At 50.4% G+C, this 15,379-nt stretch overlaps 1 protein-coding gene across 4 annotated transcripts in view; it reads left to right on the top strand.

Annotated features, from left to right (window-relative positions):
• DCTN1 (dynactin subunit 1) overlaps positions 1–15,379 on the top strand; it is a 68,238-nt gene that overhangs the window by 11,587 nt on the left and 41,272 nt on the right. For 3 of the 4 annotated variants that reach the window (XM_054989735.1, XM_054989736.1, XM_054989737.1), the window contains exons 1-3: positions 721–800; positions 12,454–12,702; positions 15,247–15,325. In XM_054989735.1, coding sequence (XP_054845710.1) covers positions 768–800; positions 12,454–12,702; positions 15,247–15,325 — 361 coding nt within the window. In that variant the 5' untranslated portion in view covers positions 721–767. Of the gene's footprint in view, positions 1–720; positions 801–12,453; positions 12,703–15,246; positions 15,326–15,379 lie in introns of those variants that run through there. The other variant, XM_054989738.1, reaches the window with a different exon arrangement.

Here is a 15,379-nt window from a genome sequence, read left to right on the forward strand (position 1 = left end):
TTTTTTAGGCCAGCCTTAGGAAAGACAGGACGGGTTTAGGCCAGCACTTCTTGCTTACCTCTAGCTGCCTGCTCGAGTGGTTGGCACCATCCCTTGAGCAGGTAGCGAGTCCTTCCTGGGAGAGGAACAGCCTCCCTATTTTTCTGCCCTTTCGATCCATTGAGAAAAGCACAGCAGGAAGGAGGGAAGGGGCCTGAAGGCACCCCCAGCTGCATGGTGGGTGTGTGTGTGATCTGGAGGGAGCAGGAGGCAAGACTGCCGGCCTGAGTGTGCCTTGTGGGCCTGGCCCTCTGGGCTGCCCCGCTGGCTGGGGCTCGGCCTGCCGGCATCCTTGTGTGCTGAGCCCAGTGGGGACTGGCTCCCCCTTCGTAGTGGTGCTCTTGGTCTGCCCAAGACTTGCCACTAGTGCTCAGTGAATGTGTGCGTCCCTCTGGGCCTGCCCATGCTTCCAGCCTTTTCCTTTCTGATGCGAAATGGGTCTAGCATTAGGACCCAGTGGGCTGACAGAATCGGTGACAAGAGCCTGGAGCAGCACTGGCGCAGAGTGAGTCTCCATCAGCTGGGCTGGATTTGTGTGTGTCGGGGGCTGAAAGCCGCCTCCTCCTCCCAGGCAAAGGGCTCTCTATTCCTCGTCCGCCCGCCCGGTGTGGCTGGGGAGCGCTGCTTCGGCAGCACAGGCAAGCTCCCCCCCCCCCCGGTCGCCCTGGCCATGAGCTAGGACCAGCCTTTTCAGGAATCCTTCAGAGAGACAGAGGAAGAACATCAGCATGGCCCAGCCCAAGAGGTACCCGTACAGCCGGGTAAGTTACATGCAGGTGGTGACTGCCGAGCTCCATGCCAGGGCTGTGCCACTGGAAGTGCCCGCTCTCTCAGTGCAATCTGTTGCAAGGAACGCCTGCAGGCGGGCGGGCGGGCGGGCGGGAGGTGGACCGGAGAGCTCGGCTGGGTTTTCCGTGCTGTCCCTCGCTGTGGTGGTGTGCCTGTACCGAGACCGTGAAGAGCTGCTCTCTCCTGCTGCGTTTCCCTGCAAGCCGAGCTCTTCGGATCGACACGAGTGTCTGCTTGTTCCTGGGAATGACTGTGCAAGTGTCAGGAGGTATCATTGAGCGGGGGGGGGGGCTCTTTATTGCCAAGGCTTTGCAGCAGCAGCCACAGCCTCCCGCCAGGCTTTGTGTTTTTTCTGTGCCTGTCCTGAGAAGCTGGAGTGTTCTTGGGTGGCCTTTGGGAGCCCCGACTTTTGCCAGGGTGTCATTTGGGCTCTGGCTGTAAACTCAGCAGCAGGACTCAGAGCTGGCTGGGGGGGGCGGGGGGGAGGGGGGGCTGTCTCTGGAGTTTCCGCCTTTGTCATTTTGTTCTCACTCCTGCCCCTCCAATGACTTGATGCCCCCATTGCTTGATAAAGGGCTGCTTTTGACTTGGGGTGGTTTGGGGGCACTGAATGGCCCTGTTTGCATCCTTCGCAAGCCCTCACCATTTCCAGGCCGCTTCTCACCGCATTTCTGTCTCCATGTCTGGTTTATTTTTTGGGGGGGGGAGGTTTTTTGCAGCTTAGCTGACAAGCAGAAGTGCAAAACATTTGCCTTGGGGCTGGAGGCCTCTGAGAAGTTTGGCCCATCTGGTTCATTGGCGTGGTTTTGTCAAGGGCTGCTGTGTTCCATACTGAAGACAATTCCCAGGATGTCCCTTGAAAGCTCTGGTGTTGCTGGGGAGGCCTGTGGGTCTTTCCAGGAAGGCGGCCTGTGCATTCTGGCCTCTGGGGCAGGCATGGGCGGCAAGGTCTGTCCTCTCGAGTACCAGCATTCAGGGGTCCTTGGAACCCGCCCCCAGTTTAGAACGTGGCAGATAATCCCAGGCCCTGCATTCAGAGTGAGCCCTGTTGTGCTGAAGGCTGGAGCAGGCAGCTCCTGGGGGGCGGGAGGGGGCTGCTTTGCTGACTCTGTGGAATGTGTTTCAGCACCGTTGCCCTGACCAGGATGGGAGTGTTGTGGATTTGGGTGCCTCAGCTGTGGGCTTCCGGGCTGGAAGGGCTTTCCACTGCCTCTCCTCTTGGTGATGCAGTATTTATTCCCTTCCACTTTCTGAGGCATCGGGATGCCAGGATGTGATCCCGGGCAGCGGTGTGGGATTCCAGCTGGCACGGTCTGGGTGGATCTTACCCACATTAAGTCCCTGATGGGTCGCAGCCCTGGGGCTGAGGCTTTCCTTGCTGAGGGTGGTGTGGCAAGAGCTGCTCTCCTTTCTTGTGCCCTACTTGCATGGCTGGGCCTAATTGTATTTACTAAGTAAATCAATAAATCATTTATACCCTACCTTTCTCCCTAGCTTACCTCATGCTCCTCTCCTCTATTTTATCCTCCCAACAACCCTGTGAAGTAGGTTAGGCTCAGAGGGAGGGAGTGGCCGGAGGTCACCCAGCAAGCTTCCACGGCAGAGGGGGGGGGGATTTGCCCCGGGGCCTCCCAGATGCTAGTCTGGTGCTCTGAGCCCTACACCACACTGGGTGTGCCTGGTAGCACTGGGCTGGGCGTTGACTTTAGTCCCTCCTGTGGTGCTCCGCTGTCCTCTGTGTCGTGCCCTGGGATTGCTGTTCTTCACCTTTGTCTGCTGGCTGCTGTTGTGCCCCTCTCCCCATTTCCCTGCACCCTGGTTGCCCTCGCTGCCTAGGCAGCCCCTTCAGCCTGGCTGGGCTGCTTGCTCCCCAAAGTCAGCCCCACTGCGGTCCCTGCCAGGCAGCCAGGCACACTCTCCGTCTTGGCCGTCCTCCCTGTGGAGACAGCCGCAGCCACGAGAGGGTTCGTAAGCCTTGAGTAATCTCCTCTCTTTGAGAAAGGAGCGTGGCGTGGCTCCGTTGGGTGATCGTAAGTCCTGGTGCCAGTGGAGATGGAGTATTGGACTGATAGATTAAAACCTTGGTGCTCCCCCTTTCTTCTTGGCGCAAGGGGGCCTCCAGGTAATACCTGGATCACACAGTGGTGGGGGGGGCAGGCCAGGTGTCTCACAGGTGCTTCAGACCTGGAGAGAGAGTGGCAGGAGGCGCTGGCGTCTCAGTACTGCAGCTTCAGAAGTGCACGCCACGGACTGAAGGAAGGGGAGGCCTCCAGGTTGGCCGGCTCCACGTGGAGCCGTCAGTGCCTTCGTGTTGCCCCCTTGGGGAGCTGGGGCAGCCTGGATCTGGATGGGGCCTGGCAGGCCCAGGCCTGTCTCCGGGACCTGATCGCGGCTGTGTGGAATGCAGGTGCTCGTGGTGATGGTGGTGGAAAGTGCTGCCAAGTCACAGCCGACCTATGGCAGCCCCGTGCTGGGGTTTTCAAGGCAAGAGGCTAGCAGAGGTGGTTTGCCATTGCCTGCCTCTGCAACCCTGGTCTTCGTTGAAGGACTCCCATCCAATTACTAACCAAGGCTGACCCTGCTTAATTTCCGAGATCTGATGAGGTTGGGCTCACCTGAGCCATCCAGGGGGTGATTTTTATTTGTTTAAAACGCTTTTGTGATAGTGTAAAGCACTATTGTATTGCCCCAGCCAGTGATTGTATTGACTTACATTGTGTGGTACACCTCGAATCTCGGTGAAAAGGGCGGGCAATAAACAATGTAAAATTTTTAAAAAACGGTGCCCTATCATAAGCAAAGTCTGAAACTACTGCTAGTGCGATCCACTGTAAGCAGATGAGGCGGAGATTGGTAGTGCCTCAGAGCCAGGTGTGAGAAACAGGAACCGCTGGGGACCACGCCGCTTGGCTCCTTGCCCTGTAATTTCCTGTGATGAGGGACGGAAGCCTGGAGCAGGGTTGGATCTGTTGCCTGTACCACGCTGAGCTTCTCTCTGCACAGATGGGCCCGAAGAATCCTCCGTGTGATGCCTGTCAACAGAGTCCTGACTGGCACTTAGGCTCAGCGGGAGGCAGAAGCTGTGGAGCTCCATGGCGACGGCTAGAACCCTGATGGTAGGATGTGCCTGACATCTGGCCCATGGGCCTGGAAGAGGGGCTCCTGGTGAGGGGTGGGTTCATGTGAGGCTATGGTAAGGTAAGAGCCTTTGTATCTTGGTCATAACCAGCACAGAAGCAGGAGCATCCCTGCCCTCTCCTGCCCAGCAGCGTGCAGGGCAGGGTCTCTGATCTCTCTCCCCACCCTCACTGAAGATCCTTGCCCTGGGGGGAGTGCATAGCGTTCGAGCCTGGCTTGGTGAAATCCCCCTCTACAGTAGGGGGTAGAGACAGCCACAGCCCCCCCCTCCTCACTGCGGCTCTTCATGATGGCATCCTGCCCCTCCCCCCAAGTGCCCTTTGGTGCTTAATGTGGGGCTCCTGGTGAGAAGCTTGGGCTGGGTGCCTGCAGTCATTTGCCTGTAGAAATTAGTTATTGATTGCAACAGACGGGAGGCTTTCACTTTGGAAACGAGCCTTGATTAGAAGACCTGCATTGCCGCATTTTATAACTAGCCTTTAACCTACTTTCTTACCAGCTTAAAATTCTTTTTCATACACCCACTCTAACACCCTGTCATCTTCCAGAATTTGCAGCATTCCTTCTTTTTGTTTATTTAATTCTTGCTCGTCTACAAATGCAATAGGATTTTCAGGAGTGATTCTCTAGAGGCCCCTCCACTTGTTCCTGTGGAGTTTGCATTCATTTCAGTAGGGTTTGTGCAGGAAAACCTTATATTGGGTTGATCACAGGCCAGGCGCTGGATTTCTGTGAACAAAAACCCTTTTCCTGGGTCGAAGAAGGCAGGAAGCAAAACGTAATGACTCCACCTCTGATTTAGGCTGTGAAGTAACCAGAGTCTGAAGTGAGTTCCAAAGTAACTGATGAGGAAAAGATGCTCTTAAATGTGCTTGAGGGTTCTTTCAGGCAGTGGCCAAGTATTCCAAAAGCCTGGGCACATGCTCTCTCTCTCTGATGCATGCCGTCTCCCTTTTGGTTAATGATTGAGCCAAGGAATGGAAAATCTTTTAGCAATTTCAATTTCTTCATTGTCAGTCTTAAAATCATATAATTCCTTGGTAGTCATTAGTTTTGCCTTCTTGATATTGATCTGTAATCCTGTTTTGATACTTTCTCCTTTAATCTTCATCAGTAGACATGTTGAGTCTTCACTATTTTCTGCCAGTAATGTGGTGTCATCTGCATGTCAAATTGTTAATGTTCCTTCCACCAATTTTAAATCCACCTTCTTCTAAATCTAATCAAGCTCTCTTTACGATGTTTTGCATACAAGTTTAATAGATAGGGAGATAATATATATATCCTTATCTGACATCTTTACCAATCAAAAACCGTTCTGTTTCCCCATATTTTTGCCTCTTGTCCAGAGTACTGGTTGCACATCAACACAATCAGATGTTGTGAGTCACTCATTCTTTTAACACCATCCGTAGCTTTTCGGGTTCCACACAATCAAGAACTTTGCTGCGATCTATAAAAAACAGGCTAAATTTCTTCTGAAATTCCCTGATATGTTCCATTAGTCAGCATGAATTTGCGATGTGATCTCTGGTGCCTCTTCCCTTCCTGAATCCAACTTGAACATCTGGCATTTCTCATTCCATATATGGTAAGAGTCTTTGCTATAGAATTTTGAGCGTCACTTTGCTTGCATGGGAAATTAATACGATAGTCCGATAGTTGCTGCATTCTTTGACATTCCCTTTTTTCAGAATTGGATTGTAGGTTGAACATTTCCAGTCCGTGGGCCATTGTTTTGTTTTCCATAGTTGTTGACATACTCTTATTAAGATTTTGATGGATTCAGTTTCTGTTGCTTGAAATAGCTCTGTTTCTTCCTAGTGATTTGTTTCTCCTAATTGCTTTGAGCACAGCTTTTGCTTTCTGAAAATGCAGGCTCTTCATCAAAAGTTTCTTCGAAGGAATCAGCCCTCTTTTCATCTGTTCCATGTATTGTTTCCATCTTTTCTTTATTTTGTCCTGATTGGATACTGTATTTTCACGATGATCTTTCAGCACCCCTACCCGTGGTTTGAATTACCCTTTAATTTCCTGGATTTTGTGAAACAGGTCTCTTGTTCTTCCTTTTTTGTTCTTTATTTCTTTGCACTGTTATAATGATTTCTTCGTGTCTGTTTGCAAGTTGCTGAAAAGCTGCATTTAGAATTCTATTTCTGTCACCTTTTGCTTCTCATCTCTCTTTAGCAATTTTAAGAGTTTCATCAGTGATCCATTGAGGGTTCTCCTTTTTTTTGGCTACAGGAGTAGTCTTTGCAGTTTCTTTTTTGGTAATGTCTCTGGTTTCAGCTCACAGTTCAGTTCTTCTGGTTCATGTTCTGTTGAACTTAGTAATGCCAATCTGTTCTTTCCGTGATCTTTAAATTTTTCAGGAATGTTATTTAGATTATATTTGGCACTATGATTCTTTTAGTCTTTCTCTTCATCTTTGTTCTAATTTTTGGTAATAACAGTTGGTGATCTGTACCACAGTCATCTCCTGGTCTTATTTTAGCAGAGAGAACAGAGCTTTTTCATCTTTTGCTTCTGATTATGTACTGGTTCCTGTATTGGCTATCTGGTGATTTCCATATATACAATAGTCAGTTTAGTTATCTGAAGCATACAAGGGGGGCTGTATAATCATCGTGGCCCCACCTGAGCTGTAGTGTGGACAGCAATGACTGTTTCCGCCTTTTTCTTCCTCCCTCCCCATTGTTGCAGGGGTGGGCTGTGTGAGTCACCATCTGAGAACTGTGTTTTTATATAAATTATGATGCTGTTTTATTATGTTTTTAAAATATATTGATAATTGTTGTAACCTGCTCTGAGCCTGCTTGTGGGGAGGGCAAGCTAGAAGCCAAATAAATAAATAAATAAATGATTGCAATGAACAAGTTGTTGGTTTCACAGAATTCTGTGGGTTCCTCTCCTGCCTTGTTTCATAATCTTAGTCCAGATTTTCTCGCAATGTTTGATTCTTTAACTTTAACTTTAATTGAATTTTTATACCGCCCATCTCCCGAAGGACTCAGGGCGGTGTACAGCAAAAATAAAACATACAAATATAAAACAATAAGAATATAAAATATAAACATGTTGGATAATTTAACTCAGAACAGGACAACTCAATTAAAACACATTTAGGCCAGCCCCGCTTGTTGGAATAATAGTGTCTTAAGGGCACGGTGAAAGGTGTGTAGGTCAGGGACCATACGTATCTCCGGGGGCAATTCATTCCAGAGGGCAGGGGCCCGACAGAGAAGGCTCTCCCCCTGGGGGTCACCAGCCGACATTGTTTGACCGACGGCACCCTGAGGAGGCCCTCTCTGTGGGGGCGTACTGGCCTGTGGGAGGCTATCGGTAGCAGCAGGCGGTCTCGTAGATACCTAGGCCCTAAGCCATGGAACGCTCTAAAGATGGTAACCAGCACCTTGAAGCGCACCCGGAAGACCACCGGAAGCCAGTGTAGGAGAGGTGTTACATGGGCATGCCGTGTCGCTCCCATAATCACCCGCGCGGCCGCATTCTGCACTAATTGCAGCCTCCGGGAGGTCCTCAAGGGGAGCCCCATATAGAGAGCGTCACAGTAGTCCAGACGGGAGGAAACGAGGGCATGGGTGACTGTGCGCAAGGCTTCCCGATCCAGAAAGGGACGCAACTGGTGAACCAGGCGATTCTGCTTTGTCTCCAACTTTTGCATTCCAGTAATCTACGCTTATCAATGCATCGTGTTTAGTGTATGATCCATTTCTTGGACACTTGCATAAAAGCTTCCAATTTTTCCTCTTTAATATTTGTAGTTGGGGCATAAACTTGAATGTTAGTAATGTTGATAGGCGATCCATGAAGTCTGATTGATATTGTTCAGTCAGACTTTCCATTATAGCTCTTTACTGCTTATGCGCCATTAGAGCAACGCCGTTTCTTAGAATCATAGAATCATAGGTGTCAGATACGCATATCTGTCTTGGGTTATGGATTTCTTGCTGCAGTGTGTAGTGTACCTCTGAGAACATGCAAAGGGAACCCTGTTTTGCTGACTGGTTGCTAGCTGCTGCTTATCTTGCAGGTGTTTTGGTTTCCATTTCCTGGCTGGCCTGAGAACGTGGCCTTGAGGTTCCAGCCGAGGCTGCACCAACATCCTAAGAGACTGAGCAGAGCTCATCCTTTCCCTCCCCCCCCTTCCCTGGCTCAGTGCACCAAAACTGACTTTCTTTCCCTCTGGGGGCATGGACTTTGTCCTATAATTAACCTTTCTTTGCTACCTTGCGTCACTTCAGCCAATGATCCTGTCTGACCATCTTGATCCTGGTATTCTTCTTTGATAAAGTAACTTTAACTCATACACCTGAGAGATGCAGTGAAGTGCTTGGGGGAAAATACCTGGCAAGACCTGACAATAGGGTTGGAAGGGACTTCTAGAGTCATCTAGTCCAAGCCCCTGCACAATGCAGGAAATTCACAACTACCTCCCCCCTTCTGACTGTCCCAGTGACCCCTGCTCCATGCACTGAAGATGGCAAAACACCTTCAGGATCCCTAGCCAAACTGGCCTGTAGAAAATTGCTACCTGACCCCAAGGTGGCAATTGGCATTACCCTGGGCATATAAGAAGGCCACGAGAACTAAGCGCTGATGTAACCCATTCTGCCCTCTCCATCATGATCTGCCCAAGATCACAGAATCGGCATTGCTGTCAGATGACCATCTAGCCTCTGCTTAAAAACCTCCAAAGAAGGAGAGCCCACCACCTCCCGAGGAAGCCTGTTCCAGTTCCGCTTTAACTGTCAGAAAGGCCTTCCTAATGTTCAGCTGAAATCTCTTTTGATTTAATTTCAATCCGTTGGTTCTCGTCTGAGCTTCTGGGGCAGTGGAAAACAACTCCACGCCATCCTCTATACGGCAGCCCTTCAAGTACTTGAGGACGGTTGTCATATCACCTCTCAGTCGACCCCTCTCCAAGCTAAACATTCTGAGCTCCTTCAACCTTTCCTCAGAGGACTTGGTCTCCAGACCCCTCAGCATCTTCATTGCCCTCCTCTGGATACGTTCCAGCTTGTCTATATCCTTCTTAAATTGTGGTGCCCAAAACTGAACACAATACTCTAGGTGGGGTCTAACCAGAGCACAGTAGAGCGATACCATCACTTCTCGTGATCTGAACACTATGCTTCTGTTTATACAGCCAAAACCCACATTTGCCTTTTTAGCTACCACATCACACTGCTCACTCATGTTCAGTGTATGGTCTACTAAGACCCCTAGATCTTTTTTGCACACACTACTGCCAAGACAAGTCTCCCCCATCCTATAATTATGCATTTGATTTTTTCTTCCTAAATGGAAAACTTTGCATTTATCTCTGTTGAAATTCATTTTATTTGTTTTAGCCCAGTCTTCCAGCCTTTCAAGAATATCCTGTATCCTGACTGTCTTCTGCCATATTTGCTACACCTCCCAATTTAGTATCATCTGCAAATTTAATAAGCATTCCCTCTGTTCCTTCATCCAAATCATTTATAAAAATGTTGAACAGAACAGGTCCCAAGACTGATCCCTGAGGAACTCCACTTGTCACTCTTCTCCAAGAGGATGAGGAACCATTAACTAGCACTCTTTGGGTGCAATCTGTCAACCAGTTACAGATCCATCTAATAGTATTAGGATCCAAACCACATTTTACCAACTCGTCGACAAGGATATTATGTGGAACTGTATCAAAAGCCTTACTGAAATCGAGATAAACTATGTCTACAGCATTCCCCTGATCCAGCAGTGTAGTAACTTTCTCAAAAAAAGAGAGAAGGTTAGTCTGGCATGACTTGTTCTTGAGAAACCCATCCTGGCTCTTAGTAATCACAGCCATCCTTTCTAAATGCTCAAGGACTGACTGATGGTTTATTCTAAGACTTTTCCAGGAATAGATGTCAAACTGATGGCTTGGATGCTTCTTTTCCCCCTTCTTGAAGATGGGGACAACATTTGCCCGCCTCCAGTCTTCTGGCACCTCACTTCTTCTCCAAGAATTCTCCGAAATAATGGACAGAGGCTCAGAAATTACATCTGCGAGTTCTTTGGTACCCTTGGGTATAATTCATCTGGCCCTGAGGACTTTATTCCATTTAAAGAAACTATTTCCCTTCCCTCATCATGTGTTCTGTTATTGCCATGTTGAGCACCATCTCCCTCGCAGGAGAAGGCTGAGGAAAAGCAGGAATTGGGCAGTTCTGCCCTCTCTTCCTCGCCCGTTACAATTTCACTTCCCTGTCCCTGCAGTGGGCCTACCATGTCCTTCCTCTTTTTCTTACTTTGAACATAAGCAAAGAACCTTTTTTTGTTGTCTTTAGCATCTCTTGCTAGCCTAAGCTTATACTGAGCTTTAGCTTTTCTAACACTCTCCCTACAAGCATATGGCAATCTGTGTATTAGGCACACTGAATTCCCAGCTTGTTTCCTGACCCCAAGGTGGTGATTGGCATTACCCTGGGAATGTAAGAAGGGGCCACGAGAACGAAGCACTGATGCAGCCCTTCCTGCCCTCCCCCTCATGATCGGCCCAGGTTCACAGCATCAGCACTGCTGTCAGGTGGCCACCTAGCCTCTGCTTAAAAGCCTCCAAAGAAGGAGAGCCCCCCACCTCCCGAGGAAGCCTGTCCCACTGAGGGACCGCTCTCACTGTCAGGAAGTCCTTTCTAATGTTTAACCAGAAACCCTCTTGATTTAATGTCTGGTTCTGGTCTGGTTCTGGTTCTGGTCCGACTTCCTGGGGCAACAGAAAACAACTCTGCCCTATCCTCCTCTATATGACAGTCTTCCGGCACTTGTCCTAGCCTAAGAAGGCTTGAGAGGGTGCTCCAACCCTGTGCATAGGTACAACCCTGCAAGGGGATGGGGTTTTGGGCAGAGCAGGGGTGGCTGGGAGTGAGGTGGTGGTGGTGAGGAGCTCCTGAGTGCTGTATAATAATATAATAATAATAACAACATTTGATTTATATACCACCCTTCAGGACAACTTAATGCCCACTCAGAGTGGTTTACAAAGTGTGTCATTATTATCCCCACAACAACAATCACCCTGTGAGGTGGGTGGGGCTGAGAGAGCTCTGAGAGAGCTGTGGCTGACCCAAGGCCACCCAGCTGGCTTCAAGCGGAGGAGTGGGGGATCAAACCCGGCTCTCCAGATTGGAGTCCTGCCACTCTTAACCACTACACCAAACTGGCTTGCCAAGCCAAGGATGGCTGTGTGGGGCAATCAGTCTGCACAAACAGCCCACCCCAGTGGTTATCTTCAGTGGGGCCAAAGGTCATCTGTGCCCAGGACTCTTCTGTGCCTCCTGGCCACTTACAGGACTCGAAGCAGCAAGCCTGATGCCCCTTTCTCAGCTGTTCTCCTGCCCCTAGTGTCTCTGAGGCTTGCTGCTGCTAGGCCTCTTGTTGGCCCAAAGGTGAGCTTTGCTGCCTTCTGTGCATCCCTTGTAGTAGGATTTGAACCCTTGGCCCCTGATTACCACATGGGTGCCTTTCCCCAGTGAGCTGTTGAGGAGTGGACAGGATCAACCTCCATGTATGAGCAGGCGTATGTCCCCTTGCTGCTGCCCCTGTGTGTGCATTCCCCTTGCCTGGCAAAATGTTGGTGCTCCTGAGCCCTGCGCATTCCAAGACTCGAACCCTTGGGCACGGTGGGATGCGGGACTTGAACACCTATCTGTAGAACTCACGGGCGGATGTTCACTCCTGGGCTCCTCCCTGTCAGTCCACCATTCTCCTTCCACTGGACGGTGCTGTGTTGCGGCAGTGGCCTGCCCTTGGCGGCATGGGTATGGGGGCACGTTCTGGTTAGCTGTCTCTGCCTGCCTGTTTGGGCTGAGTATGTGTGTTGGTGGCAGGCTGGTCCATGACTGGAAGAGGACTGGTGTGACCTCCGGTGCAGCTGGTATGCTGTCTGCGTCTTGTTGGGAGAGCGTCTAATATTTCTGGCTGCAGAATATGTATAGGATACAGATTGGCAGTGACATGCCAACTTCAGTGATTTGCCAGGGTCTTCGGATCATACTGTGAGGCATTTATGCTTTTACATTTATAAATATGCTGAATAGTAGGATTTTATATTTTAGCTAGGTTATGAATGATGCATCTCATGTTGTTTAACAGTAGAACAAGTCAAGATCTGATATGAAAGTAAGTTTTCCGTAGATTTTGATTTTTCCTGACCTTCCCACCTCCAGGAAAAATGCCCAGATTTTCTTCCTTTACATCTCTATTCCTCTCTCCTTGAGTTTGCATCCCACTTATGAGAGAACAGCAAACCCACTTTTGGTTTCTGAGAGAGTTTGCCAACCTCTGGTTTAGAAAGTGTACCTGCAAATTGATAAATATCTTAGCTGGGCCAGTCTCTGTTCAGCGCTAAAAATAAGAATGAGGTGGTGTGGTTGGAAAGACTTTGGTTTTAGTTATCTAAGATAATAGGCTAATGCTCTCTTCTCTTGTTGCTGCCTTCTGCTCTAGGCATCAAGCACCGGCCCCAGGATGAGTGTGGAAGTGAGTGGCAAGCCCCTGAAAGTGGGCTCCAGAGTGGAAGTCATCGGGAAGGGGTACTGTGGTACAGTGGCCTACGTTGGTACCACGTTGTTTGCCACTGGGAAGTGGGTCGGTGTCATTCTGGATGAAGCCAAAGGCAAGAATGATGGCACGGTACAGGGCCGGAAGTACTTTACCTGTGAGGAGAACCACGGCATCTTTGTGAGACAGTCACAGGTAAGCTTTCTTTGGACTGGCAGTCCACAACGGGGAGTGGCAACGCCTTCTGAGCTCTGGGCTGTAGGGAAGGGCTGGGGTAGCTGGCCACTCTGTGGTCCCTCGCCAGGGGCAGGGCCCCGATGCTTGCTGCTCCGGCATGCTTTGTTCCCATGGGGTACATCATACTGTCTTGGAAAGCTGTAATGGAATGAATAAGAAGGCTGGAGGTACACCTGAGAGGCAGGTAATCCAGCTTCCTCTAGTAGGAGCACACAGAAGATAGGCTGCGGCCTCACACTGGAACACCTAATATTGCCCAGGTTTTTGTAAAGAATGGCAGGGCGGACTCTGTTTGACCTTGGCCTGATGTGATCAGGTGCTTCTGATGTTCTTAATGAAGATCATGGACTTGGGGTAATTGAACACAAATTAGTAATGCCTTAACTGATAAAGAGAATATGCTCTTGTTTTGGAATCATATCAGTGGGCCTAGAGCAGGGGTCACTGAGGGAGGAGATCGCTGAGAATTTCCTGCATTGGGCAGGCGGGTGGACTAGATGACCCTTGAGGTCCCTCCAGCTCTGTATTTTTGTGGCCACAGGGCTTCTGGCAACAGCAAAGGGGCCAGCCCTTTTGGTCTCTCAGGCAGACCGTGCCTCACATGCTGGTGGTTGGCTTGTTCAGGAGACGTAACGAGACGTGCCCTGTGGGGCTCCCACTCTGTACCCCTCAGCCAGAGGAGGCCGCCTTGCCCTGTGGCGTGATGGGCTTGCCTCTGGAGAACGCTGTGCCGTGCCGTGGCAGCCTGGGTGCTGGAGCTGCCTGCCTCCTCCTCCTCCTCCTCCTCCTCCTCCTGAATTTTCTGGGATGGCTGGGAAGATCTGTTGCCACGGTGATGCTGTTGGCAGCCGGAGTGGGCTGCAGCAGGTTTTCTTTCTTCCTTGGAATGGAGAGCAAGTCGTGCCTCTGCCATTGTTGAACTGCACTCACTCGAGCTTCCTCACAGCTGTTCTTGCCCCAGTTCCTTACCATTGTGAGAGAATCCCTGTCACTTGACTGAACCAGAGCTGGAGAGCCATCTCAAACGGCAGAGGGTGTCATGAATTAACCTGGTTGGCAGAACGTCATTGAGGCGCTCCTGTTGCCCTTCCGTCCCCGCTTGTGCCCTTTGCCAAGAGCCCTGGAGGGAAATCTGCCACAGTGCCTGGGTGGTCTTCCCTCTGGTGCTGATCTGCCTTCTCTCCCCACACCACCCTTGCGGGCTCGGCTCAGTTGTGGCAAGCAAAGTGCCTTCCTCTGGCCTGCGGCCGCTTCCTTCTTGCTCAGGTGAGCAAGGTGGTTCTGAAAGAGTGCATCGGTCGGTTTCCCGAGGGAGGCCCCCAAGCGGCAAGGCCTGCTCCGTGTTGGCGCCCTGCCCCGACGGGTTCCCCTCCCTAGAGACACTGGCATGGCACTTCTTCTTAGGCTGTAGGTGCTTAGTGAAGACTATCATAGGAGCCTGATGCGATTTTATATTAGTTTTTTTAAAATTGGCTGCCGTGGATTTTTCTTGAACGGGAAGGTAGAATAGAGTGAACCAAGCCAGGCGTTTCTACAGGTGGCTGCTCCATCCCTGGGCTTGGGCCTCCCGGCTGACTGCGGGGGGCACCTCCAGGACCACTTCCACGCGCGTTGCTTGTCCTGTATTCAGCGCTGTATTCCGCCCCCCCCCCCCCCCGAGTTGTGGCGCACCTTCAGGGTTTCCACAGATTTTCTCTGTTCTTTCCTAAACCGGCTTTGCTGCAGAATTTCGAGGGAGACCCCGTTCAAGCCTGGACAACTGTCACGTGGGTGGGAAGGTCTGGATTTTCCTGCTCGAGCCTTACACAGCAGCCTCTGCCCCCGTGGTGGCCGCTTCCCCCCCCCCATCACCTAGAGGGGGTAATTGTTTTGTTTTGTTTTAATCTGGCAGTTGAGTATCATTAGAGGGATACAAAGTTTTAACAATATGAGCATCAAGTTCTCTAATTCCCAGCTTTCATTTAAAAAAAAAGTTATTCCCAAGTCCTTTCTGTTGAGGAGATACGCCTTTCTCGCTGCAAGGAGAATATCTGGAGACTTACTTTTGTATACAATATAACAGTAAGCAGTTGCTGATTTTACGGCAGATACAACAGTTTTTTTGAGTTACCAACAGCAGAAAGATGGGAGCAGGAGATGTTCCAAAGAGATGAGAATTACAGGATTGGAAAACAACAAACGGTCTGAGGTGAAGATATACCCTCTAAACAATGCAGAAAGCGGAGCTAAAAGGCGGAAGGCCGCTTCTGGTGTCCATATAAAACCTGGAAAATGGTGGCCACAGCTCCACCGTCGGGCTGCCGCTTCCCCGCCCGCAGGAGAGCATGGTTTCGTGGGCGTGCAGAGGGAGCCTGTCGGGCGGCCCAGGAGGGGCAGGGGAAGGAATGAATCAGGCTGAGGCTCTGCCTCAGTTCTTCCAGCAAACAAAAGATGAGGCCTCGGGGTAGGCTGGGCGGTCCTGGAGACCTGGCTTCTAATGTTCCTTCACTCCGTTTTGTCCAGATCCAGGTTTTCGATGATGGTGCAGACACGACATCTCCGGAAACACCAGACTCTTCAGCCTCGAGGGTCCCCAAGAGAGGTAGGGGCCTTTTGCCTTGGCCTGGAGTCTTGCAGGGAGATCTCTTCTGGGGTG

The sequence above is a fragment of the Eublepharis macularius genome, chromosome 10, assembly GCF_028583425.1.
Source record: "Eublepharis macularius isolate TG4126 chromosome 10, MPM_Emac_v1.0, whole genome shotgun sequence".
NCBI classification, from domain to species: Eukaryota; Metazoa; Chordata; class Lepidosauria; order Squamata; family Eublepharidae; genus Eublepharis; species Eublepharis macularius.